Source organism: Ornithorhynchus anatinus, chromosome 3 (assembly GCF_004115215.2).
Source record: "Ornithorhynchus anatinus isolate Pmale09 chromosome 3, mOrnAna1.pri.v4, whole genome shotgun sequence".
Taxonomy (NCBI): domain Eukaryota; kingdom Metazoa; phylum Chordata; class Mammalia; order Monotremata; family Ornithorhynchidae; genus Ornithorhynchus; species Ornithorhynchus anatinus.
The window spans coordinates 43774682-43798909 of record NC_041730.1 but is presented as its reverse complement, the minus strand read 5'-3'; the positions used below and the strand labels follow the sequence as shown (position 1 = coordinate 43798909).

The 24228-nt window shown below is 44.5% G+C and overlaps 1 protein-coding gene and 1 long non-coding RNA gene across 4 annotated transcripts in view; one reads left to right on the top strand and one right to left on the bottom strand.

The window, feature by feature from the left end:
- Positions 1-384: 384 nt before the first annotated feature.
- The window catches only part of DNAJC24 (DnaJ heat shock protein family (Hsp40) member C24), a 63782-nt gene continuing 39938 nt past the window's right edge, over positions 385-24228 (top strand). Inside the window, exons 1-2 of one of the 3 annotated variants that reach the window (XM_007659196.2) lie at positions 385-426; positions 4443-4535. In XM_007659196.2, the coding sequence (XP_007657386.1) occupies positions 415-426; positions 4443-4535 (105 nt within the window). In that variant the 5' untranslated portion in view covers positions 385-414. Of the gene's footprint in view, positions 427-522; positions 679-2311; positions 2387-4442; positions 4536-24228 lie in introns of those variants that run through there. The other 2 variants (XM_001506206.5, XM_029061266.2) reach the window with 2 other exon arrangements.
- On the bottom strand, positions 4345-22319 carry LOC120638279. Its single transcript, XR_005659856.1, has 3 exons — positions 22181-22319; positions 9223-9399; positions 4345-4502 (listed from the first exon to the last, which is right to left on the bottom strand). It is a non-coding gene; the product is annotated as an uncharacterized LOC120638279 (long non-coding RNA).

Below are 24228 nucleotides of genomic sequence, written 5' to 3'. Positions count from 1 at the left end.
TTTGTCCATCCCAAGCGCTTAGTACAGTGCTCTGCACGTAGTAAGCGCTCAATAAATACTGTTGAATGAATACGCTCCCCGCTCAGGAGCGTCTAGCTAGACGTCCCCCCTTCTGCTGGAGCATCCCCGTGCTTTAGGCGTCTCCCCCATAGCAGGGGGTAGAAGAGGTTTGGCGCGGCTCCGTCTCTCCCAGCTGGTCCCTGGGGGGGGGCGGGAGGGAGGCGTCGCCGGGGAGACGGCGTCGCCAGGGAGACGGCGTCGCCAAGGAGACGGCGTCGGGGCGGCCCCGCTTCCGGTCGGTGTCGCCGCGATGGGGGTCCGGCCGGAAACGAGGACGTGGGGACGGGAGGGCCGGCCGCGCTCCCTCGGCCGGATCCGCCGCGACCGCCGTCCGCGGGCCGCCGCAGGCCGCCGATGTGGGGCGAGGTGAGCGGGCGGGCGGTCGCGGGGTCGGGGGCATCGAGGCCGGGGGCATCGGGGTCGAGCCGGGGGTGGGGGCCTCATCGGGGCGTCATCGGGGCATCATCGCTTCCGCCTGCGCCCCCGCGAAATGCGTCCGCCGCCCATCGGGCCCATCGATCGACCCCATCGCTGCTATCGATCGAGCGCCACTCCGGGGGCGGGGGGAGGGGCGAGCATCGGCTCCTGGGCGAGCGGCGGGGCCGCCTGGCGACTTGGGTGAGTCACTTCTCTGGGCCTCGGGGGTCTCCTCTGTAAAATGGGGATGGAGGCGGTGAGCTGCACGTGGGCCAAGGACCGGACCCCATCCCATCCGCCTGCATCCACCCCAGCGCTTAGCACAGGGCTTGGCACATAGCGAGCGCTTAACGAATGCCACTGTTATTATTAATGTCGGCCCTGCCGCTTGCCTGCTGGGTGACCTCGGGTGAGTCACCTCTCTGGGCCTCGGGGATCTCATCTGTAAAATGGGGATTGAGACTGAGGTCCCCACGTGGGACAGGGGCTGGGTCCAACCTGATTTGCTTGGATCCGACCCAGCGCTTAGTACAGCGCTTGGCACAGAGTAAACACTCAACCAATGCCATTCATTTCCTTATTAGTGTCGGCTCCGCCGCTTCCCTGCTGGGTGACCTTGGGTCGGTCACTTCTCCGGGCCTCGGTGATCTCACCTGTAAAATGGGGATGGAGGCGGTGAGCCCCATGTGGGACTTGGACTGTGTCCAACCTGATTTGCCTCTCTCCACCCCGGCGCTCAGTACAGTGCCCGACGCATAGTAAGCACTTAAGAAATACCTTTATCATTATTATTATTAGTACTATTACTAAGTGTTTGCTTGGGGGAGTACAAGGCAACAGAGCTGGTAGACACATTCCCTCCCCAGCAGGATCTTGAGGTCTCGAGGGGAAGATGGACATCGAAACAAATTATAGATATGTACGTAAGTGCTGGGGGTCTGAGGGTGGGATGAATCCCGGTGCTTAGTATAGCGCCTGGCACATAGTAAGCGCTGAACAAATACCGTAATAATTATCATATCAAGTGCTTAAATAATAATAAAACAAGGTACAACGTAATCAGGTTGTCCCACGTGAAGCTCACGGTCTCAGTCCCCACCTTCCGGATGAGGTAACTGAGGCACGGAGAAGTCAAGTGGCTTGCCCAGCAACCCAGGGGCGGAGCCGGGATTAGAACCCACGTCCTCCGCTTCCCAAGCCCGGGCTCTTTCCACTGAGCCACGCCAAAGGTACAAGAGAGCAGTAGCGGAAATGAGAACCCAGTTGGGGAAGGCCTCACGGAGGAGATGTGATTTTAATACGTCTTCGAAGGCGGGGAGAGGGATTGTCAGACTTGCAGGGGGACGGAGATCCCGGCCAGAGGCAGCAGGTGGGTGAGATGTCGGCAGCGAGATAGACAAGGTGAAGGTCCAGGGAGTAGGTCGGCATTAGAGGAGCGAAGTGTGCGGGCTGGGTTGTGGTGGGAAATCAGAGAGGTGAGGTAGGAAGGGGCGAGGTGATCCAGTGCTTTAAAGCACTGGTGAGGAGTCTCCGTTCGACACGGAGGTGGACGGGCAACTAGCCGAAGTCTTTGAGGATGACTGACGTGAATTGATTGTGATTTAAGCCAAGCAGTGGGAAGTTACAGACAGAGGCTCATTTCCCTGACGGCATCCTTCTTTTGTAGCGTTTAGAAAACTACAGTTAACTGCTTTCCAAGGGTGACAGTCAGTCAAGCGGCGGTATTTATTTACCGTGCGGAGAGCGCTGTACTGAGTACTCGGAAAAGCCCAAGACAACCAAGTCAGGAGAAGTAATCCCTGCCCGTCGGCCGCTTACAGCCTACAAGGGGAGACGGACATGAAAATAAATTTACAGATGGAGGAATAGTGGGGCATACAGGTATTTCCCTAAGTCGTGTAGGGTGGAGGTGAGTATCAAAGTGCTTCAAGAGCACTTAGCCAGCTGCATGGTAGATGGCAGTGGGTGGGGGGATGTATGTCCCAGACAAGGGAAATAAAGGATTAGTCAGAGAAGGACTATATCCGTATCGCTCTAACCGCGAAACTCTTCAGTGGTTTCACCCCAATACCAGAAATTTAAAATGCACAGGGGCCTGATGACTCTTTCGTAAAAGGGCACCGCTAAGATTCTTAAAAAGGATGTTTAAGCAGCATGGCTTAGTGGATAGAGCGCGTGATATAGTAATTATTAACGGTATTTGTTAAGCACTTACTATGTGCCAGGCGCTGTACTAAGCACGGCGATTCATCCCACCCTCAGACCCCCAGCACCTACGTACGTATCCATAATTTGTTTAGAGAAGCAGCGTGGCTCAGTGGAAAGAGCACGGGCTTTGGAGTCAGAGGCCGTGGGTTCGAATCCCGGCCCTGCCCCTTGTCAGCTGTGTGACTGTGGGCGAGTCGCTTCACTTCTCTGGGCCTCGGTTCCCTCATCTGTAAAATGGGGATGAAGACTGTGAGCCCCACGTGGGACAACCTGATTCCCTTGTGTCTACCCCAGCGCTTAGAACAGTGCTCTGCACGTAGTAAGCGCTTAACAAATACCATCATTATTATTAGAGCACGGGCCTATCAGGAGGACCTGGGTTCTAATCCCGATCCGCCACTTGTCTGCTGTGTGACCTCGGGCAAGTCACTTCACTTCTCTGGGACTCTGTAAAATGGGGATTAAGAGTGTGAGCCCCGTGTGGGACAGGGACTATGTCTAACCTATTAGCTCGAGTTTACCTCAGTGCTTGGTACATAATCAGCACTTGACAATTACCATTATTATTATTACTAAGCATTTACTCGCTGCTAAGCACTGTGCTAAACCACAGGGTAGAGTCAAAACAATCAGATTGGAAACAGCCCCCCACCCCAGTTGAGCCTCACAGACTAAGAGAGAGAGAGAGAACAAGTATTTTATCCCCATATACAGAGGAAACGGAGGCACAACAAAGTTAAGCGAATTGCCTGAGGTTGCTCAGCGGGCAAGCGGTAAAGCCGGGACTAGAACGCCAATCTCATGACTCCCGGGTCCTCCGATCTTTCTGCTAGGCCACGCCAGCTCAGTGGAAAGAGCCCGGGCTTTGGAGTCAGAGGTCATGGGTTCGAATCCCGGCGCGGCCACTTGTCAGCTGTGTGACTTTGGGCAAGTCACTTCACTTCTCGGTGCCTCAGTGACCTCATCTGTAAAACGGGGATTAAGACTGTGAGCCCCACGTGGGATAACCCGATTCCCCTGTGTCTACCCCAGCGCTTAGAACAGTGCTCGGCACATAGTAAGCGCTTAACAAATACCAACATTATTATTATTATTTACAGCAAACTTGCCCAGAGTGATGGAGATAGAACTGTGTGCATGTATGCTCACATTCATTCTGGGGGGATGATTTAGGAATCAGGAAAAGGCTGGGTAAAAGAGAAGCTGGGGAAAGGTTTTTAAAGCGTTAGTATTCATTATTGACCATTACTTTAATCGTTACGATTTTATAATAAATAATAATGATATTTGTTAAGCGCTTACTATGTGCCAAGCACTGTTCTGAGCACTGGGTATTCAGGTTGTGCCACAAGGGGCTCACACTTTTAATCTCCATTTTACAGATGAGGCAGCTGAGGCATAGAGAAGTTAAGTGAGTTGCCCAAGGTCACACAGCAGACAAGTGGCAGAGCCGGGATTAGAACCTATGTCCTCTGACTCCCAAGCCCGTGCTCTTTCCACTAAGCCACGCTACTTCTCTATAAAAATTCACTTAATAGAATTGCCAAGTTTAAATTTTGAGACTGTATTGAATAAAGGATAAAAGACCGATGAAGATTCGGGGGAGGTTCTTTGATGAGAAGGTACCCTTTGACCTGTATGCAACGAAGATACGATCGGTCACATTTTTCCCATTGGTTTTATTCAAATGTTAATGGAATACCATAAATTTTCATTCGGATATTTTAAGAAAAGTCCATTCTCTGACTTTTGAACAGATGTCACAAAAGGACTGGTATCGTATTCTGGGTGCAGAACCATCAGCGAATCTGTCGGACCTAAAACAGAAGTATCAAAAGCTTATATTATTGGTAAGTATGTGTGTTTTTTTCTGATTTTAAAATATGGGGGAAAATTGCTAAATGACATAGGCATAAGACACCTAAAAACAGCTTGATAGTCTAAGTACATTTTCATTAAAATTAACTAGCAGTCTAAAATCATGAAAGAATTTATCAATAGACTTTAAAAGTAATTTCATATCATCAGTGATACTTATGAGCACTTACTGTGTGCAGAGCACTTTACTAAGTGCGTGGGCAAGGACTTGATTTCTTTAAGATCATCTTTCAAGATATAGATATTGAAATATACCTCCTTCGTTTTCTCAAACCTTCTGCGTTCAGGAGGTGAAATGGGATAAACTGGAATCAATCAATCAATCGCTCGTATTTATTGAACACTTACTCTGGGCAGAGCACCATACGGAGCGCTTGGGAGAGTTCAGTATAACAGAGTGGGTAGACACATTCCCTGTCCACAGTCTGGGGGCGTGGGAGGAGACAGACATCAATATAAATAAATAAATTACGGATATAATGATGTTTTATAGTGTAGACACAACTGCATTCTGCCAGGTAGATAGGATTCTTTAAAAGGTTTTCTTCCCAGATCTACTGAATCATCTGCAACAGTTTATTCAGTCTGGTAAATAAACCAGGATGCTACCTGTAAAGCCATTTTTGATGTCAAACATTATATTTGAATGGCTCTTAGATTGTGAGTCCCATGTGGGACAGGGACTGGATCTGACCAGATTAACTTGTATCAATCCCAGTGCTTAAAACAGTGCTTGGCACATAGTAAGTGTTTAACGAATACCATAATAAAAAGTATATATATAATATTACATATGATTATTATATATCACTATATATTATATTATTATAATGTATATTACCTATAGCCCACACAAGGGGTGGGTTCTTGCAGAACCTTATGTTCAGGAAAATTCTCACTGTAGTACTCAACCATTTCAATGCCCTTGATATTACCCCTCGCCCTATCAGAAGAGTGTTCCCTAGTCGAATAATCCACCTTCTAAGCAACGTGTTTTATTGATAAAAAATGTCACTGGAAAGCTGAGTGCTTAAATACTGTAATAGCAATAATAATAATAACAACAAACATGACAGAATACCAAAGGACATAGGGATTTATTTTTTTTTAAATGGTAATTGTTAAGCAGTTACTGGCAGTATGCTAAGCGCTGGGGTAGATGTAAAATAATCAGTTTGGACACACCCAGTCTTAATCCCCATTTTATAGTTGAGGTAACTGAGGTACAGAGAAGTTAAATGATTTGCCCAAGGTCACTCAGCAGTGTGGCAGAGTGGCAGAGCTGACTTTGTGTGTCTTGCACTTTTTTTTTCGGTCAGAACTTCACCATCAGTGACTTCTTCTCAGTATATTGATAGACAACTATAGAAACCCGCCCCTCTAACCTTTGTACCCCAGGCTGGTCCCTGTCTCCTTTTCATCCAACACCAGATATCTGGGCGATAAGGAAGTGATAATGCAAACATTACTAGAGGATGTCTCTTAGAAAGAGACGCAATAGGAAAGCACAAGGCTTTTAGAAATAAACACTAGGCGGCGGCATGGCCCGGTGGAAAAAACACGGGACCGAGAGTCCGGAAATCCCGGTGGGAGTTACAGTGTCATCCCTCTCTTTCTGTGTGACTGTGGGGGAGTAACGTAACCACTCTGGACCTCAGTTTCCTCATCTCTCAAATGGAAATAAGATAGATTGTGAGCCCCCCGTGGGGTAGTGACTGTGTTCGGTCTTATGACCTTGTACCTACTCTGACATGTCGCAAGCACTTAATAAATGCCATTAGGATTTTTACTCTTAAAATCCTTACTCCCCCATCTTTTTCCTCAGCAATCTTCCAACCAAGACACATGTGTGTGTGTGGGGGGGAAGGTGTTGAGAGAAAAAAGGAGGGAGATTAAACTCAGTAATCCATAGTAGTTCCAGCTGTGCCTTCTTCCCTGCCCAAAATGTCAATTGCTACCTCATTCTCAAGTCCATTTTGATTTGTTTGAGGCTGGGTATATGGGACAGTGCTGATTTTCTGGGTTGTCAGAAAATATATTGCATATGTGTGTGTGTGCACATTTATGTATATATACACATAAACTTGTATGCACATTTATGTATCTATACACATAAACCTCAGTAAATTACCAAATCCTATCTTTATATGCACATTTAAATATCGGATTCATTGAATTTAGCAAAGTTTCTTAACAGATGTTTGTATATATGTTAAGAAACTTCACTAAATTTAATAAATCTGACTTTTCCCCTGTGGAGAAGGGAAATAGTTGTAATAAACCAGATGAAGATCATGGTGGTATTTCTTCATGGGTTTACACTGGTAGGAAAAATTTTTGCTTCATGTATTTTGCTTCCTGTATTTTATCTCCTGTATTTCTGCTCATGCATAAATGGCAGCATATGCCAGTGGTGAGTCATTTGAGAAAGAAGTTGATTGATTGATTGATAGAAAGTGAAGTGACTGGCTGGCAAATGCCACTGTGCCTACCTTGGGTAGAGCACTGTACCTAAACTTTGGGAGAGTAAAATCGAGGCTAAAAATAAAAAAAGATCCCTGGCCTTAAGAAGCTTGCAATCTAACTGGGGGACAAGGGGGACAAACCTAGAAACAACTGCCAGGAGACAGAGAATGGGAATAGAAAGATGGATCTGCTAAGGAACATATGCCAGAGTAGAGTATGTAAACCGATATATACAAAAGTAAATAATGTCTCCTCCTCCTTGGACTGTGAGCCCAATATTAGGGCAAGGACTATGCCTGAGCTGATTGTCTTGTTCCTACCACAATGCTTAGTTCAGTACTTGATACATAATAAGCGCTTATTAGCGTAGTTATTATTATATCAATATTGGCCCTTGCATGGGAAAATGGATATTTGAGCACATTATTTGTAAATAATTTCTGTCTCCTCCTTTATATTGTGAGCTCCTTGAGGGAAAGGGGCGTGCAGGAAACTGCTACTGTATTGATCTAAGCACTTAGACTAGCTCACTCTGACTACCTCATTCATTCATTCAGTAGTATTTATTGAGCGCTTACTATGTGCAGAGCACTGTACTAAGTGCTTGGAATGGACAAATCAGCAACAGATAGAGACAGTCCCTGCCCACTGACGGGCTTACAATCTAATCGGGGGAGACAGACAGACAAAAACAATAGCAATAAATAGAATAAAGGTGATGTACATCTCATTACCAAAATATGACCTCCCAGCCCCCTCTCTCTCTCCCCACTCTAGTCACTCTGCTGCCTGGATCATTTTTCTACACAAATGCTCAATCTATGTTTCCCCATTCCTCAAGAACCCACAGGGCTTCCTGAAACTCCTTACCATTGGCCTTAAGGCACTCAATCCCCTTGCCCCTTCCTGCTAGTCATATATTTGAGCACTTAGATTGTGCAGAGCACTGTACTAAGCGCTTGGGAGAGTATAACATAACAATAAACATACACATTCCCTGCCCATGAGCTAGTCTAATGTCCAACCAGACTTCTTATCTTAACCTTGCTGATTTCCTCTTACAACCCAGCACATTCACTTCACTTCTCTAACACCAATCTACTCAATGAACAACAATCTTGTCCGTTTAAAATGCTCTCTTACTCCCTGTGGGCAGGGAACGTGTCTACGAACTCTGTTATATTGTACTCTCCCAACCACACAGTACGGTACTCTGCACTTAGTAAGCACTCAATAAATACGATTGACTGATGGATCGATTATACTTATTCAATTGTATTTATTGAGCGCTTACTTTGTGCAGAGCATTTTCCTTATTCAATACCCTGCACACACTAGGTGCTGAGAAAAGCAGTGTAGCCTAGTGGAAAGAATATAATAATAACTGGTATTTGTTAAGCACTTACTATGTGTCGAGCACTGTACTAAGTGCTAGGGAAGATACAAGGTGATCAGGTCCCACTTAGGGCTCCCAATCTAAGTAGGCAGGAGCAGAATTCCCATTTTGCAGATGAGGGAACTGAGGCACAGAGAAGTTTAAATGACGGTCCCAAGGGCACCCAGCGGGCAAGTGGTGGAGCAGGGATTAGAATCCAAATCTTCTGACTTTCAGGCCCGTACTCTTTCCACTGGCCCCCTCTAGACGCTAAGGCTTTTATCGGCAGGGAACCTGCCTAACGGCTCAGGGGTATTGTACTTAGTGCTTAGTGGAGTGCTCTACACATAGTCAGTGCTCAGTGATCTTGCTTGATTGACTGATTGAGAAGAGGAAAAGGATTTGGGGAAGTTTAGAAGTTTGGTAGGGAAGTTTTGGGAAGTTACCAAGAGTGAATTTGACAAGATCCTCAGAGGTTAAAGAGGGAGGAAGTAGAGATATCGGGGACTTTGAGGAGGATGTTAAGGTCTGAGATAGGTGGACTCTGCGCTTATGGGAGTTGATGCGCGTGGTACGATGATGTTGCTAAGCAAAGAGAGGGCAGAATTAGAACGCCTGTATGACTCCCTCCACACTGCCTCTTTCCACTCTTGCGATCTTTTGGCAGTATTTCGTGTATTATAGTATTGGTAAATTACATTAGTGCTGTAATCACAGTAAATTCCATAAGCAGTGTGAAAAATACTTTTAAAATTTAATCATTAAAAATTAGACTGTGTTTTTCTTTCCTCTTATTAATGATTTAAATGATCTCTTACCTGGAACAAATAGCTCAGGCACTGAAGACTAATTTCTCAGGTTGTTTCCATTTTATCTTGCAGCTCTTGGGTATGTTCAAAGTGAGGTTTACAGAGGATAAACCTTCTCCAAAAAGCTTTGTCTAGTCGAAAATCAGGTGTCTTTTCCTACTGATGCTGATAAATATTATAGGATACCTTTCAACAGGAAAAGAATTATAATTTAAGAAAATTATATGCTGCTGTTACAATATGCTCCCTAATGGTAAAGAAAATCCATGTAATTTGAACAAGGAGCAGGCAAGATGCTCTTATCCTTAGAATCGAGGAAGTGTTAGATGTCACTTAATACATTCATGGACATGCAGAGATTGCCTTGTGCTCATAAGTGTCATATGAACGTTAGTCATAAATTAGTTGTGTAATTCATGTCAGAGCCTAGAAAAAAAGTACCATAAGTACTTCCTTACTATAAGCATGAGGACAATTATCATATTAGAAAAGGAAGAAGTGGAAAGCCCAATTAAATCATCTCGCATAGGTCTTTAGCAACATTACAAAGCCAAGTGAGTTGAATATAGAATAAACACTCAAGTACTGAGGAAATTAAGAAGAATTGTTAATGAGTCTACAAAGATTCATTCATAGCGGGTATTATTACTCTTGTTATATTAATTGAATCAATTAGTCAGCAACCTATCATAGCTCAGCTGATTATTACCAATAAACAAATTAATTTTCAAAAATATCTAACCACGTTACTAATACAAATGATTCTGCCTGTTTCTTAAGCAGGAAAAAGAAGGGAAAATATTTTAGAAGAAAAATAGTTAATATTCGACATTAAAATATTTAGCCTCAAAACAGCAACAAGTAATAAATGATCCAATTCCTCAATTATTGCATGATTCAAGAACACAGCCTGTTGTCAAAACCTGGTATTCAATCCTTTTCCACCCTTGGTTCAGTGGAAAAAGCACTGCCCTGGAGAGAAGAAGAACTGGGTTCTAGTCCAGTCGCTTCTGCTGCTCACTACTGTGAGAAGCGGCATAGCGTCGGGGTTAGAGCAGGGGCCTAGGAGTCAGAAGGTCATGGGTTCTAATCCCAGATCTGCCACCTGTCTGCTGTGTGGCCCTGGGCAAGTCACTTCACTCCTCTGGGCCTCAGTTAACTTGTCTGGAAAATGGGGACTAAGAGCGTGAGCCCCACGTGGGACTTGGACTATGTCCAACCCGATTAGCTTGGATCTACCCCACCGTTTAGTACGGCAACTGGTACAGAGTAAGCATTTAACAAGTGCCATTAGGGAAAAGAAAAAGATTCCATCATCCCAATCTTGTGACTTTCAAGTAAAATGAGTTTTCCTCTGATCTGATTTAAAGAGGTGTTTTGTTTTTTAATCAACAACATGAGAAATACCATTGCTAAATTAGACTGGTGATCCTTCAGGTGTGGCCTTTGCCCTCCACCTGACAGCTAGTGTTGGTACCACCTGATCACCACCCGATCCTGATTCCTCACACTTTTTCCTTCTTATGCATTGCAGTAACCCATTTTGAACTTTCCTATTAATCTCTCCGCACCCATCTGAGTCCTCTGATACCTTTAGTACGGGCTGCCTTCTCTCCTAAGAAGTTCAATATGCTTTATCCCCTACTGTGGAAAATGTGGAGTCAGGGAACCTGGGCTCTAAATCCTGCTCTGAGGTATTGGGCAAGACACTTAACTTCTGTGTGCCTCAGTTTCTTCATCGATAAAATGGGGGTGTGATACTTGTTCCCTCTCCGTCTTAGACTTTGAGCCCTAAATAGGATAGGGACTGTGTCTCGCCTTTTGTATACTTTGTATCCACACCAGGACTTACTTGACCCTAGTATTTTTAAGTAATAATGTTTATTCTCTTTGAACATTAAATTAAGGAACCTTGAAAAGAGAGCTGTCTCTAGAATCTTGCAGGCCAGGAAACTCATATTATTCACCAATTTCAAAGCATAAATTGGCTTCCGTGTACCCAATTCAGGTTAAACTTTCTCATTGGTGAAAGTAGATATCCCAAATTAATTCTGAAAACCAAGAGAGGCTTGTTTTAATGTCTGTCTCCCCCCTTTTAGACTGAGCCCGATGTGGGCAGAGAATGTCTCTGTTGCTGAATTGTACTTTCCAAGTGCTTAGTACAGTGCTCTGCACACAGTAAGTGCTCAATAAATACGATTGAATGAATGAATTTGGGGTTATTACTACAAACTCATTTGAAATCACATCTTCTCTCCAACCGTCTCCTTCCCGAACTAGGCAATGGTGAGGAAAATGCCTTTCCTTTCTCGTTGTCTCTGTCAGAGTCTTTCCTTTTCTGTCTTCTCCCTCTTTCACATCTTAGCAATGTTGAAGGGAGGAAGCTTAGCCTTAACCGCACAGATGGGCACTTGAGGGTGTGAGGGGAGTCCAAGCTTAATAGAAAGGGCCATAAACAAGCACCTCAGCCTGAGTCAGTCTGGCTCAGTGGCACTCAAGATGACCTGTGACTGAAGTAAGTGTCAAATGGGAGAAGAATGGGGGGGGGGGAGCACAAGATTTTTCAACTGTAGAAATATTTCTTTGGTTCTTTATCCTAAACCTGGATAAAGAATGAATTACCTACTGCAGCTATTATCATTCTTATGTATAAAAGTCTGTTGGGGTAAATCCTCTTTTTGCTTTTGAAGTTAATAACAACTACGAGTTATGCTATATAGTAAAGGATAGGGGGTAATTTTTCAGTTAGTCAATTGTATTTATTGAGTGCTTACTGTGTGCTGAGCTCTGTACTAAGTGCTTGGGAGGGTACAATATTACAGACGCATTCCCTGCCCACAGTGAGATTACAGTCTAGGGGGGAGGCAGACATTAAATAAAATTACAGATATATACATAAGTGCTATGGGGCTGGGAGGGGGGATGAATAAAGGAGCAAGTCAGGGTGATGTAGAAGGGAGTGGGAGAAGAGGAAAGGAGGGTTTAGGGAAGACCTCTTGGAGGAGATGGAGGCTTTAAAGGTTGGGAGAAGAATTGTCTGTCAGATAATGATGAGGGAGAGTATTCCAGGCCAGAGGCTAAAGGTGGATGAGAGGTTGGCGGTGAGATAGACAAGATCCAGATACAGTGAGAGGATCCAAGTGTGTGGGCTGGGTTGTAGTAGGAGAGTAGCAAGGTGAGGAAGGTGGTGGGGGGGGAACTCATTGAATGCTTTAAAGCTGAAGGTAAGGAGTTTCTGTTTGATGCGGAGTTAGAGGGGCAATCACTGGAGATTCTTGAGGAATGGGGATACGTAGCCTGAGTGTTTCTCATCACCTTTATTACCGATTAGCAGTAGGAAACCTATTGGAACCAGAAATCAGTCGTTGCTGTTGAGACAGAATATCCAAATCAGTGCTCCATTAACCACTTATCAAGGTCTTTTTGGGTGTCCACCAGTGGCACATATTTATCAAAACAGACATCTTTATCAAAAACAAATGAAAATGGCTGATATGGCCCATTACAGTAGGAATTTAAAAGGCCAGCGTTATGATTTGCATGCATGCACACCATGCCGTTCTTCTGCTCTGAAGTTCACAAGTCCAAGCCTGAATGTTCAGTGTTCCTTTGGAGTGGGAGAGGCCACCATCAGTGACACATTCGCTATTAATTGGACCCTCGCTTGAACACCCGGAGAGCATGTGTAAGATTTGCTCTTTGGGAGTTATGATTTAGCTAGCTGGTTTTGTTGTTCCCAGTGTTTCAGATACATGAATGAATCAAAAGGAAATATTCTACCATGGCTGTTGACACACTACAACAATGCTTTCCTTCCTCAAAACTAGCCCCAATAATAGCATTTAACAGCATTCCGGGTGGTGTCCTGTTCAGGCCTCTTAAGTAAACCATAGTGGTGTTTGCTTTAAAAACAACGGAAGGCAGAGGTAATCTTGGCTAAGGATGCTTACTGTTTGCTTAAGTAACTGTGTGGTTTTTGATTGCAGGGGGATTGTTTACCTTTACAGGTTTCTAAACCCCTGTAACCATTGTTTTTAGTTCTCCTTTCTGGGTCTGTCAGTGATTATCCGCTCCCAGGAAAGAGCTTCTGGTGTGGAACTTTATTAAGAGTAACAACGACAATAATAATAGTGGTATTTGTTAAGTTCTTGCTATGTGTGAAGCACCATTCTAAGCCTTGGGGAAGATAAGATCATCAGGTCAGATACAGTGCCTGGTCCACATGGGGCTCACCATTTAAATAGGAGGGGGAACAGGTATTAAATTCCCATTTTACAGAATGTGGTAACTGAGGCACAGAGAAGATAAATGACTTAGCCAAGATCATCCAGCAGCCACGTGACAGATCCGGGATTAGGACCCAGGTCCTCTGACTCCCAGGCCCTTGCTTTTCCCACTAGGCCACCCTGCTCCTTTCATTATAGCTGTCCAAATAAAAGTGAGATAAGCCCTGTGATTAAATTTTATACGTATACTTCCATTCTTTTCCATTATCCATATAAGGATCATTCTATTCTATTGTAAATACCACAGATTTGTAACATTTCAAGGGAATATTTTAGTCATTTTAAAAAAATCTCATTTTAACTGTGGCCATCAAGGCTTTTCAACGTCTCAAACACTACTGAGAAACCTGGGGTTCGTTGTATGAACGAGCTAACTTTTGATTGCCCGAGCGTGGCTCAGTGGAAAGAGCATAGGCTTTGGAGTCAGGGCTCATGAGTTCGAATCCCAGCTCTGCCACCTGTCGGCTGTGTGACTGTGGGCAAGTCACTTAACTTCTCTGTGCCTCAGTTCCCTCATCTGTAAAATGGGGATTAAGACTGTGAGCCCCACGTGGGACAACCTGATTCCCCTATGTCTACCCCAGCGCTTAGAACAGTGCTCGGCACATAGTAAGCGCTTAACAAATACCAACATTATTATTATTATTATTAACCTAGACCCTTCTTTAAAAAAGAAAAAGAAAATTCAATATAGGGCTCTTCCACTAGAATGCTATTCATTAATACTGGGGATTTGGTTATTCCACAGTTATATGTACGTCGCCAAATAAAGAGGCTTCCAAATGAGTAGCAAAAGCAACTGAGAGCTTCACTCTGATAGTGCGAGAAAATGGAGGCCGAATCTATGCTAATACTTTGCGAACAACCTATGCAAAGCACCGGTCAGTCGTTCCATCATATTTACTGAGCGCTTGCTGTGTAAAGCACTGTACTAAGCGCTTGGAGGAGTACAATACAACAATAGACAGACGCATTGCCTGCTCACGGCGAGCTTACAGTTTAGAGGGAGAAGGGCAGTTTATCAGCCCCAGGGTGAAATTAGCTTCCAGGTTCTTCCTGTTCTCAATCAGATATATAGTTTTAGTGAACAAATTGTAATTTTGTTACTTTTTGAGTTCCTAGTAGTACATCTTTGTTTAATCGTTGTGGCCAGGGAACATGTTTACCGACTCTGTTACACGGTGCTCTCCCACGCTCTTAGTATGGTGTTCCGCACACGATAAGCACTCCAGAAATGCCATTGATTTCAGTGCTGGGTGACCTTGGACACTTCTCTCTGCCTCAGTTTCCCTCATCTGCAAAATGAGGATTCAATCCCAGTTCTCCTTACTATTTACTGTGAGCCCCGTGTAGACCTGATTGTTTTGTATCAACTCCTGGGCTTAGTAAAGCGTTTGGCACATAGTAAGGACTTAGCAGATACCTCCATTATTATATGATTAAGCGGTGGAGTCAGGATTAGAATGTAGGTCCTCTGACTCCCAGACCCATGCTCTTTCCACCAGACCACACTGCTTTGCTAATCACTGAAGTCCCAGTGATAATTTAATTGGGAAAATAGACGTTAGTGAATTGCTAAATCACCCTAAAAACGAATGGAAGAAAAGGGCCCAGAAGTTCATGACTGAAAAAGAAAAAAATGTATAGGTGTCTTGTGTCTCAGCATGACTCTGTGTTGAAATATCATGTGATGTGGCAGTTGCTATTATTAGTCATTAAACCCATGTGGCCTACTGACTTGTAACTTAAAACTGAATGTGCTAATTGCAGCCTGCTTACGCAACTTTTTTTGTTTAATGTGTATTGTGTAAAAGACTATAATAAGTATGTCTTTCAGAGTTGGAAAAAGGAAATTCCGTAATTCCATTTTCAACGGGGTTTCTTTGAAAGCTGAATATCTGTATATTTGAATATAGTGGAATGCTGGCTGACAGACCACTACGTAACTAAATTGTCTTGTCTTTTTCTTATTTGGAAAAACTTTTTCTATAGAGAAAAGAAGTTTGGTTGAATTTAGTTACTAATAGAAAAGTAGCGTGGCCTAGTGGATAGAGCACGGGCCTGGGAGTCAGAAGGACCTGGGTTCTTATCCCGGTTCTGCCACTTGTCGGCTGTGTGACTTGGGCAAGTCTCTTCACTTCTCTGGGCCTCAGTTCCCTCATCTATAAAAAGGGGATTGAGACTGTGAGCCCCATGTGGGACAACCTGATAACCCTGAATCCATCCCCCCGCCCCCCAGTGCTAAGAAGCAGCGTGGCTTAGTGGAAAGATCCCAAGCTTGGGAGTCAGAGGTTGTAGGTTCTAATCCTGGCTCCGCCACTTGTCAGCTGTGTGACTTTGGGCAAGTCACTTAACTTCTCTGTGCTTCAGTTACCTCATCTGTAAAATGGGGATTAAGATTGTGAGCCCCACGTGGGACAACCTGTTAATCTTGTTATCCTTGTTATCTAACCAGCGCTTAAAACAGTGCTTGGCACATAGAAAGAGCTTAACAAATACCATTATTATTATTATGATTATTATTAATAAAAGAACTATGTCTAACGTGATTTGCTTCTATCCACCCCAGCAGTTAGAACAGTTCCTGGCACAAAGTAAGCGCTTAACCAGTACAGTAATAATTATAAAAATAATAAAATGAAATTTTTGCAAACTGAGGTATGCATTACAATATCTACTGCAAATGATGGCTTTTTATAGATATGAAATGATCCGACGGCACCTGTGGGACCATCATAGGCATGGGACCAGGATGGGTTGGGAAAGGATGGGAAGGGGGTGGGTGGTAGCATTTTCCATCCTGCCCTCTTCCCCACCCGCAGGGTGTGCCAGCCCCTGCAAGCCCGGGAAGGGGCTAGCGTGGCTGTAAAACGGGTCAAAAAGTGGTGCCAGGTGGAGGAGGAGAGAGGTTGCTGCATGGGGTGAAGGGAGCGTAAAGGGACCGCAGGGATATGGGAAAACATTTTAAAAGTTGAGATTGAGGGAGAGGTTTAAAGAAGGATGAAGCTGACCAAAGAACAGGAGGGGCCGTGTGGCAGGGAGGGGACCGGGTTACCTGATTGCCAGGTGGAGTCACCAGAGAAGTTTGGTACAAGAATCAATCAGTCAGTCAATCACTATTTATTTTGCACTCACTTTTTGCAGAGCACTGTACTATACTGTACTGCAGAGCGCTTGGGACTATACAGCAGAGTTGGTAGACATACTCCCTGCACACAACAATTTTCCCCTCTAGACTGTAAGCTCACTGTGGGCAGGAAACATGTCTACTAACTCTGTTATATTGTACTCTCCCAAGTGCTTAAAAGTGCTCTTCACACAGAAAGCGCTCAATAAATACCAATGATCGATTGATTTATCTTATCAGAAAGGGAAAGATTTAGCTCTCAGCCTCATTCATCCCGGGTGGTCCCAGCATGATTTTGTCGACTGGTGTTTATTCCTCAACTTCCTCTTTGGTATAAGACATGATGGTATTTGTTAAGTGCTTATTATGTGCCAGGCACTGTACTAAGCTTCTGAGGTGGATACAGACAAGCTAAATTGGACACAGCCCCTGTCCCATGTGGGGCTCACAGTCTCAATCCCCATTTTCCAGATGAGGTAACAGAGGCACAGAGAAGTGAAGTGATTTGCCCGAGGCCACACAGCAGGCAAATGGCAGAGCCAGGATTAGAACCCATGACCTTCTGACTCCCAGGTGTATGCAATATTGACTGTATAGCCCCCACTCTCCTGTGCACTCTCAGACAAGAGGACTAGTTTGTCCGTCTCTTTCCTGGTAGAGTCCTTTGAAGAATCATAAAGTTTCCTAACTAAAGTCAAGTGCCTTGAAATGGTGTTTCAGCTTCATTTTACATTTCATTTCTATTTGCTTAACCTTCTGTGTGTATCTTTGTTCCTTCCTTCTACACTTTGCTCCCAATTTACTCGATAAAATCTCTTCCCAGTCAGAGTAAGACTGTATCCATGAGGCAGGCACCTCAGGTTACTTGCCACAGAATGTCTTTAACTGGCTCTGTGTTCTCTATCTACACAGCACAAAGGCGGGGAGGAAAAAGTCAGCTACATAGGTGTAATTGTGTCTGTAACCAAACTAGTTCACATAAATGAAAAAGGATTACAACCAGAAAGAGTTAGGGCCTACGGAAAGTCTGGTACACTGGTGACACTTTTTCCCAGGGTTCCTCCCTCGCTACACTGTCCTGGCTTGTTGCAGGTTTAATCCCTGTTAGTCTCCCAGCTACTCTCCTCAAATCCGTTATTTCACTTGATTTTTATCTTTGAATTTTTTGGTATTTGTTGGGTGCTTACTATATGGTAGGCACTGTACTAAGCACTGGGAAAGATCGAAGCTAATCAGCTTGGACATAGTCCACGTCCCACGTGCGTTGACAGTTTTAATCCCCATTTTACAGATGATGCGTCTGAGGTACAGAGAAGTTCTTCCAGGTACTTAGTAGACTGCTCTGCCCCCATTTTACAGATGATGATGATAATAATAATGTTGGTATTTGTTAAGCGCTTACTAGGTGCAGAGCACTGTTCTAAGCGCTGGGGTAGATACAGGGTAATCAGGTTGTCCCATGTGAGGCTCACAGTTAATCCCCATTGTACAGATGAGGTAACTGAGGCACAGAGAATAATAATGTTAATGATAATGTTGGTATTTGTTAAGCGCTTACTATGTGCAGAGCACTGTTCTAAGCGCTGGGGTTGACATGGGGAATCAGGTTGTCCCACGTGGGGCTCACAGTCTTAATCCCCATTTTACAGATGAGGTAACTGAGGCACAGAGAAATGAAGTGACTCGCCCTCAGTCACCCAGCTGACAAGTGGCAGAGCCGAGAGTCGAACCCATGACCTCTGACTCCGAAGCCCAGGCTCTTTCCACTGAGCCACGCTGCTATCTGAGGTACCGAGAAGTTCTTCCAGGCACTTAGTAGACTGCTCTGCCCGCAGTAAGCGCTCAGTAAATACCATTGGTTGATTGATTAAGCGGAGTGGTGGGAGTCAAGGCAAGATTTTGTAGTAGGTAGACTCTGTCGGAGTAGCTGGTTACAGTGGATACAGCGTATTTTGCAAAGATCATTAGCTACAACTGCATTCCCCGGCATGCTTTGTTAAAACATTGCTCCAGAGCAAACTGGTTTTGGAGCTAAGACATTACCTCCCACACTGATGTCCACTGGTCTGTTGTTCACCAAAAGGGAGTCATGGCTTAAAAAGTAAACCTGGACCAAGTGAACTAGAGCATTAGAGATTCAGTGAATATTGGTCATGTAGACAGCAAGTCCAAGTATGTCAGGTCAAAACCTTCCATTTTTTATTTTGAATTTAGGCAAGAGAGATAAGTGCAAGGCAGGAATTGATGGTAATCAAATTTGAAAATGTGGAGAAACCAAATCCACTTTGAAATCGAAGACGCTTCTCTCCGAATTTCTAGTTCAAGGCAATTATGCCGGGCTCCTCGAGGCTAGCTTTCATATATTTTACATCTAATATATTGCTTGGCCCTCAGTATATAGAGACAGTCATAAAATGAATAAAGCATCTGCAAGGTGCAAAGCATTAATAATAATGGTGGTATTTTTAAGTGCTTACTATGTGCAAAGCACTGTTCTAAGCGCTGGGGGATACAGGGTAATCAGATTGTCCCACGTGGGGCTCACAGTTTTAATCCCCATTTTACAGATGAGGCATCTGAGGCACAGAGAAGTTAAGTGACTTGCCCAAAGGCACACAGCTAGCAAGCATCAGAGCAGGGATTTGAACCCATGACCTCTGACTCCCAAGCCCAGGCTCTTTCCACTGAGCCACGCTGCTTCTCTAAAGGAGGCGATGGGCTAGACATCGATTCAGTCACTATCCCTGGCAGAAAATCTAAATGGAATAGGACAGTCACATAGGTTAAAAAAAAATCAACAAGAACTAGAGATGATATTTAAATAATTCAAAAATAAGCAAGGAGGGGAAAAAAGAATTGTGTGACCTTGGGCAAGACATGTAACATCTCTTGGCCTCAGTTTCCTCATCTGTAAAATGGGGATTAAGACTGGGAGCCCCATGTGGGACGTGGACCATGTCCAACCCGAGTAGCTCGAATCCGTCCCAGTGCTTAGTACAGCGTCTGGCATATAGTAAACCATTAAAAAAAGGAACATTTCATCACTGCGGAGTCCTCTGACTTGCCACTGCTTCCAGGTGGACCGTCTTTAGACAAACTGTCTCAACCTTCCCAAAGTGACTTCTACCTCCTCTGAGCCTGTGTGGGGCTGAAGCTTCTCTCCAGTGGTGTTGGCCAGAAGAAGGGGCTCCCTCCATCCACCAAGGCTCCTTCCATGGACCCTAGAATCCTGGTTGCATGAGAGCTCTGGGCCACAGGATTTTTATACTTGGGCCCACTCCTGCGTGGTTGATACCGTTTTTTTTCTACGTTTTTTGAGAAGCACCATGGCTTAGTGGATAGAGCATGGGCCTGGGAGTCAGAAGGACCTAGGTTCCAAATCCCAGCTCCTCCACTTGTCTGCTGTGTGACCTTGGGCAAGTCGCTTCACTTCTCTGGGCCTCATGTAAAATGGGGATTAAGACTGAGCTTCATGTAGAACAGGGACTGTGTCCAACCTGATTAACTTGTACCTTCCCCATCACTTAGAACAGTGCTTGCACACAGTAGGCACTTAAGTGCCATAATAATTATTATTATAATACTATTTATAATAGTTTTCATGCCACAGACAGACATTAAGGTGAAAATTGAATATTTTGAAAGAGTTGGAAAGGCAGATCACAAATAGGAGTGTGGTAAATCAGAGGGAAAGAAAGAATTACAGGTTTTCAGGATCTAGTGAAACCTCCGTTTCCTCATCTGTACAATGGGGGTAGATTAGTTGCGAGTCCCATGAAGGTCAGGTACTGTGTCTAGTTTCATAGTTTTGTACTTCCAACAGCACTTACCACTTTATAAATTGCTTCAAGTATTATTTCAGGCTAAGTCTATTGTGCACAGAGTGAAATGAAATGAAAATGTTATGGGGAGGGCAGTACTTTTTTCATTTGAATAATCTAATATGCTTTTTGTCCCAAGTCCTATACCCTCCTGACAGTTATCATTTCCAGATCTGTAGAGCACATGTCCCAACAGCAGAGAGGACCGGAGTTCTGGAGGCAGGGAGCATTGGGAGAGGCAGGGAAGGAAGATAAACTGACCATGTATGGATCCCAGATTAAACTTCCTCAGAGGGAAAAGCCCTGAGAAAATGTGGACGGAAAGACTTAAGTAGGAGCAAAGCAAAGGGATGCCGGAGAAAGGATAAGAGAGAGTAAAGGCAGTGGATCAGGCAAGATAGAAAATGGGAATTGCAGCAGGAGAGATGAACCTGAGAGGAAAGCAAACACAGAGGCCCAGAAAGTAGAGACAAGATGAAAACGGCCCTGAAAGCTAGAGAAGGCAAAGAGGTCAATGAGGGGGAAAAAAAAACCACCCTACCACATCTTCCTACATTTACTTAGCCGTCCTGACCAGCACCACTGCCTATACCTGGGAGCCTCACGTGGGACAACCTGATAACCCTGTATCTACCCCAGCGCTTAGAAAAGTGCTCTGCACATAGTAAGCGCTTAAATACCAACATTATTATTATTATGTACCGTTTACTTCCGAATTTCATTTCCTTTGATGCACTCTGACTTGCTACAGTACTGAGATTGGTCATCCCCTGGCTTTGATTAAGTTGAGAGAGCAGACAATTAAGAAGCACATTCGGTTCAAACACGGAATTCTACCTAAAAACCAAGGGGATCATTTAGGAAATGAAAACCACCAAAAGGAAGTTGGCAGCGCTTATACTTTGGTGCTGAAGCTGTGGCGATTTTAGAAGCAGGCATAACTTTAGTTACTCTTACCCCACACAATACATACACGCATCCATCACGCACACTATCTGCTGACTACCTCAGCGTCTGTATGCCAGGTCCTGAAATAGCCTCCCGTCACTGCAGGTAAAATCAGTATTCCCCCAGCTCTTCCCACCCTCACTCTCTTCCCTCTTCTCCTCCTCCTACTTTCCAGCGCCTCACCCTCTCCTATACCCAGTGGCCGCTTTTGGCCTTCCCATTGGACCCCGCACTTGTCCCTTTCCTAGCCTTTCCCCTTTCTTCCCCGTGGTGCAATAATTTTTTGTTTGAACTCTAATTATGGCAACAGCTGTTATTGCAGATGGAGTAGCCACGACCCCCCCACTTCCCCGCCTTCCCATCTAGCCCGTCCTTCCCACGTCGGCTAAGGCTGCAGGTTGAGAGATAGACCCGGGAGGGGGGAGGGGAAAGCGAACCCCCTCCCCCACCCCCAGTAGCCATTGTTGCCATCCTCATCTCATCCCAGTCCGTGTGTGTTCCTCTTCCTGCAGCTGTAGCTGGGGTATGGAGGTAGAGCTGCAAGCAGGCTGGGTAGGGGCTATGTCCAACAGCTGTCATTATGATTGTGATTAAAGTTCAAAATAAAAAAAAAATACTGGCGTACGGTGGGCGGATGTGGAGGGAACTGTGAAGACAAGGAAGGTTTGGGGGAGTGACTTCAGGGAGATGGGCTGGAAGTCCACTAGGAATGGGGAAGGGTGAGGAAGGGTCTAAGTGAGATGAGGAAGGGGGTAAGGAGGTATTTACAGTGTAATTTTACTCACCTGGAGTCCTCCGCCATCATGTCGGGGCTGGTTCTGGAACAGCTCCTAACTAGCAGCACGGCAGAGCGGATGGAGCACGGGCTTGGGAGTCAGAAGGTCATGGGTTCTAATCCCAGCTCCGCCACTTGTTGGCTGTGTGACCTTCGGCAAGTCACTTCACTTCTCTGGGCCTCAATTACCTCATCTGTAAAACGGGGATTAAGAGTTGAGCTCCAGGTGGAACAGGGAATGTGTCTAAGATGCTTGTATCCACCCCAACACTTAGTACAATGCCTGGCACACAGTAAGAGTTTAACAAATGCCACAATTATTATTATTATTGTTATTCATTACATGTTATGTCTACTAGAAAACATATTCACCATATCCTATTTTGAAGACCATAACCCAGGTTCATGTTTGGATACACCTGAGTGTCTGTTTACATGAAGAAAGTGTATGTTTGTGTGTGTCTGTCTGTCTTTTGTGTTCGAAGATGATGCTTCCAACAGCAAGATCCCATCCATGCATGCAGGGTTGACTAAATCCGACAATGACCGATACTTCACACAGTGTTAAGATTGTCCTGTTCTATTTGCCATATCTGTCATGTTTTCCCATCTGAATCTTGGGATTCTGGCTTTCCCTATATCCTTCCCCGCTCATTGCATGAAAATGGTTACCTAAACCTGCCTTCAAAGGACATCCAGCTCTATCCTTTTGTTATTCAAGTAGGAATGTTGAGCATTTCTTGTTTGTTGTACAGGTCTACAGTGCCTGGTGCATAGTAAGTACTTAACAAATACCATAATTATTATTATAGCTGTGTTATGAAGAAGAATGAAAATTTTCATTGAAAAGGCCCATCTCTAGAATTCTGAAACCTCTTAGGAAAAAAAGAAGCAAAAATCAATCTAAAATATAATCTTTCATTTGCGGCTTAAATATATCAGTCAGGTGGCGTCGGTTTAATTTAGTTGAGCCTATTTTATGAAAAAAAGATGGGTTCCATTGTAGTCTTTTGTATTTTATTGCTAAAATATCAGTGTTGTGGTTAATCCCAGAGTCCTAGGTGTTAAGTGCTTTAAGTATAAATATGTGATTATGGTGTTGTAATATTCAACTGAAACAGTTTATTGTTGAATAATATAAAAGGTTGCACAACGGACCGTGAAAGCATGTTATCTGCTTTGACCACACTTCCTCTGGGCGGTGTTCTTCTGCTTCAACCAGGTTGGTGAATTGAACAACCTGCTTTTCTTCTGGATGGTTTCTTCTCCTTCCTTCTTTTGTTTATTTTTTTTTGTAGTGCATACACTCTGTAACACACCTGGAAATCTTTCTAACCGATCACAAGCAGCTGCTTCTGAGAACCTTAAGTCATCCTTGGAAGATCTCGAGAAACTCGAAAGATACTTCATACCCATTTATACTGTTCTGCTTCTCTGGGAAGCTTTTAGATGACCCAAACCGAGCGGGGAATGGTAAATTCTTCTCTGTTTACCAAGTCGCTGAAGTGAAAAATATACCCACAGAATCCTGTGAGCATTTGAATTTTAAGTAATAAACTGGATTTGGGTGAAAACTAGTGAAATAGGCCTGGCCATGTCCTTTATTGAGACTATTGAAACCGTCAGGCGTGATCTCCCCTTCTCCTCTTCAGTCCCTCCTCCTGCCCCTTCTTCAACTCTCACATCTTTCCCAGCAGTATCTCGAGTATCTGTTTTGTTTTGCTGTCTGTCTCCCCCTTTTAGATTGTGAGCCCATTGTTGGCCAGGGATTGTCTCTATCTTTGCCAAATTGTACATTCCAAGTGCTTAGTACAGTGCTCTGCACACAGCGCTCAATAAATACGATTGTATGAATGAATGAATGAATCTCCTGCCGCCTCTCAAAATCCACCTCTCCACCTGCGCCTCTGACCCCATCCCTTCGCACATTATCAAAACATCACCCTCTCCCTTCTCTCCCATACCACCAACTTCAACTGTTCACTTTCCAATGGCTTCTTTGAAACATTCTCATGTCTCCCCTTTCCCCCCAAAATCATCCTTTGACCCCACGACTCC